We start from the raw sequence: 3161 nt of genomic DNA on the forward strand, positions 1-3161 counted from the left end.
TTGCCCCGAAATCCTTGCATACTGGCTTAAGATGCTCTTAACTGTCGCTACATCATCATCGGTTGCCTCGCAGCACAATAATGTGTCATCCGCGAAACATAGATTCGAGATTACAGGTGCTGAAGGGGAAATTTGAACTCCATGTAAATTACCCTCCTCCACAGCTTTATTAATCATAGAGATAAGCGCCCCCTACAACAAATAAGAAGATACGGGGACAATAGATCACCTTGACGTAAACCCCTTCTTGGCAATAGCGATCCAAACTGGGAGCCATTAAACAAAAAACAAAATGAGACAGTCTTAACACACAACATAATAAGGGCAACAAAATTCGGCGAGAATCCAAAACGAATAAGATTTTTTCTAAAAAAAACCATTCAATCGATCATATGCTTTACTAATATCCAATTTAATCGCCATATGATTACTTTTTCGCTCATACTTTAACCTGATAAAATGATTCACTTCAAATTCCACAAGGACATTACCTGTTATAAGTCGTTTGGGGACAAAGGCGGATTGGGTAGGTGAGATTAGATCACTCAAGAAGGGTTTCAAATGGTTAGCAATAATTTTTTAACCCAATTTATAAATTACATTGCAGAGGCTGATTGGACGAAACTCAGGGATTCTCTCAGGTTGTTTGACTTTGGGAATCAAAATTATATAAGTTGAATTAATTGAAGGATGAAGAATATGATTATTCAGAAAATTATGGACACATGAGATAATATTAGCACCAATGTTATGCTAGTATTTCTTGTAAAATAGTTCAGGCAAACCATCGGGCCCAGGAGAGCTAAGAGGAGCCATTTGAGAAATGGTTCGAGTTACCTCATCTGATGTGAATTGCAGATTTAAGCTCCAATTGGTCTCATTGGTGATTCGAGGATCAATATGATCCAATACCTCATCTATCTCCGTAGCACTCGGATTGGTCGATTGGAATATTTGCTCAAAATAGTTCGACATCACTTGTTTAATTTCCTCCCCTTTTTTCCATTGCCCAAATTTATAACTGATTTTCTCCACAGAATTAACCCGATTCCGAGTAGACGCTTAAGCATGAAAAAATCATGTATTCCGATCTCCTTCTCGCATCCACTGAACCCTACTCCGTTGTTTCCAATATGTGTCCTCGTCCCCATAAATTTTATCCAGCTTTCCCTTAAGTTTATTAGCTTCTGTCAAAACATCATCATTTTGTTCTCCTTGCCGAATAAGTTCGAGCCGATCTTTAATAAAGGCAATTCGAACTTTCGGTTTTTGAAGAATGGTTTTATTCAAGTGGATTAAGGCTAGTCAACAACCCTCTACATTTGAGACAAAAGCCTCAGACTGGTCGGCACCACCAAACTCAGTCCACCGATCTTGAATGATAGCTTCGCACTCCTCTCTTGTAGCCCAAAATGCCTCGAACCGAAATGGATTCCCTCGAAAAACCTTCCTGCTGATATTATGATGTGGGAAGACTAAGAGTGGAGAGTGGTTCGAGCCCATGCCATCAAGATGTTGTACTTGGGCATTAGAAAATAGTGTCAACCATGCATTCGTAACACAACACCTGTCCAACCTACATCTAACGGTGTGCGGAGCTTTCCAATTATTCGACCATCTGAATGAGAATCCACTAAATCCGATACCCACCAAGTTGCACTCTTCCAGCGACTCTCTAAATGCTTCAATCAGACAAGGCATACGTCGGTTACCCCCTTGTTTCTCCGAGTTATCGAGAATTTCATTAAAATCGCCTCCAATCAGCCATGGCAACGAACATCTTGCTTTAAGAGCGGGCATTAGCTCCCATGACTGATTCCTTCTACTTTGATCCGCTATTCCGTAAAAACCCATTACTCGCCATTTACACTCCGGATTATGCCAACTAACTATTGTGTCAATGTGATTAAGTGATAGACACAGTAACTCAACAGTGTATCTTTGGTCCAGAGAAGAGACAAATCACCTCCTTGTCCAACCTTGTCCACCGATACTCCGAACAAATTCCATTTTCTTTTGAGCTTTTCTATATCTTATGATGTCGCTTTAATTTCCGAAATAAACACTAATTTGGGGTTATGTATATTTATTGTTTTCGAATTTTGACTTGCACAAATATTTCCTAGGCTTTGGTTCCTTCAAATTTAAGACAATTTAGTTAATATAAAAAGGCATAATTTGATATCACTCATTTACTTTTGTGAAAACAAAACATTAATTAATTCTCACTGTATTACTGTCAAGTTAATGCAGCATGAATTGGACCTTAATTAAAACTTAAAAAATAGTATACAAAAATGAGTACTTTTATTTCAACCAATGCAAAATTATTTCATCAAACCCTAGTGCACTCCTTGTTTCATCTAACCACAGTCGACTAGATAAAATATGTTATCTAATAAAAATACTGTAATACAAATGTCTTATAATAAACCAAAGGAAATCAATTGTCAATGCAACCAATCACTAATTTACACACAAAAAATGAATTATATTTGTGGTCTCATCTGACGTAAATTACCCAAATATGACGCGTTTAAATAAGAAGTCGAATTGTTGGTTCCTTCCTGCAACATACAATACAACGAGTGCAAATTAATGTGACATTGTTAAAAAATTTGTATTATATATACAATAATAAATATGACTACAAACATGCGAAGGAATTCCACATACCGAATTTGGAAATTGATGACGTTGAATACTTAAAAGAAGACTAGTATGTGATCCAACATAGTCCGGTGTGAAAAATTGCGATGTGCTTGAAAAATGTTGGACAAAGAGTCCTCGGTGACCGCAACACCACAACCGTCATCTTCTAGTGGGTCAATACTTGCCGAAGGTTTGGTATTAGCACTTACACGGGAAGCTTTAGGGTTAGGGTCACAAGTGGTGGTCTTGTGCTCAGATTTCCTTCAAGATTCGCACAAAAACTAAATTAGTAACAAATATACGATATGAAATTTAATTAACATTGACAAAACAACACACTGTTGGGAATCATGCACGTGTACGCAGTGGAAAACAAAAAAATTACATGAAACAAACAATTTAATTCACATAATCACATGATTGATTCGTATTAAACAATTAATTGCGTACCTTAGCGCTTCCAGCGATAATTAAAAACAACCACATGCGTATTAATTTAATCGATAATA

General features: G+C 37.1%; 1 protein-coding gene across 1 annotated transcript; it reads right to left on the reverse strand.

Annotated features, from left to right (window-relative positions):
* Positions 1-1305: 1305 nt before the first annotated feature.
* Positions 1306-1854, reverse strand: LOC148771760 (uncharacterized). The gene has a single exon (XM_088815215.1). The coding sequence runs from the start codon at positions 1852-1854 to the stop codon at positions 1306-1308; it is 549 nt and encodes a 182-aa protein (XP_088671341.1).
* Between the last annotated feature and the right edge of the window lie 1307 nt (positions 1855-3161).

The sequence above is a fragment of the Erythranthe guttata genome, chromosome 3, assembly GCF_056151865.1.
Source record: "Erythranthe guttata isolate IM_541 chromosome 3, IM_541, whole genome shotgun sequence".
NCBI lineage: Eukaryota > Viridiplantae > Streptophyta > Magnoliopsida > Lamiales > Phrymaceae > Erythranthe > Erythranthe guttata.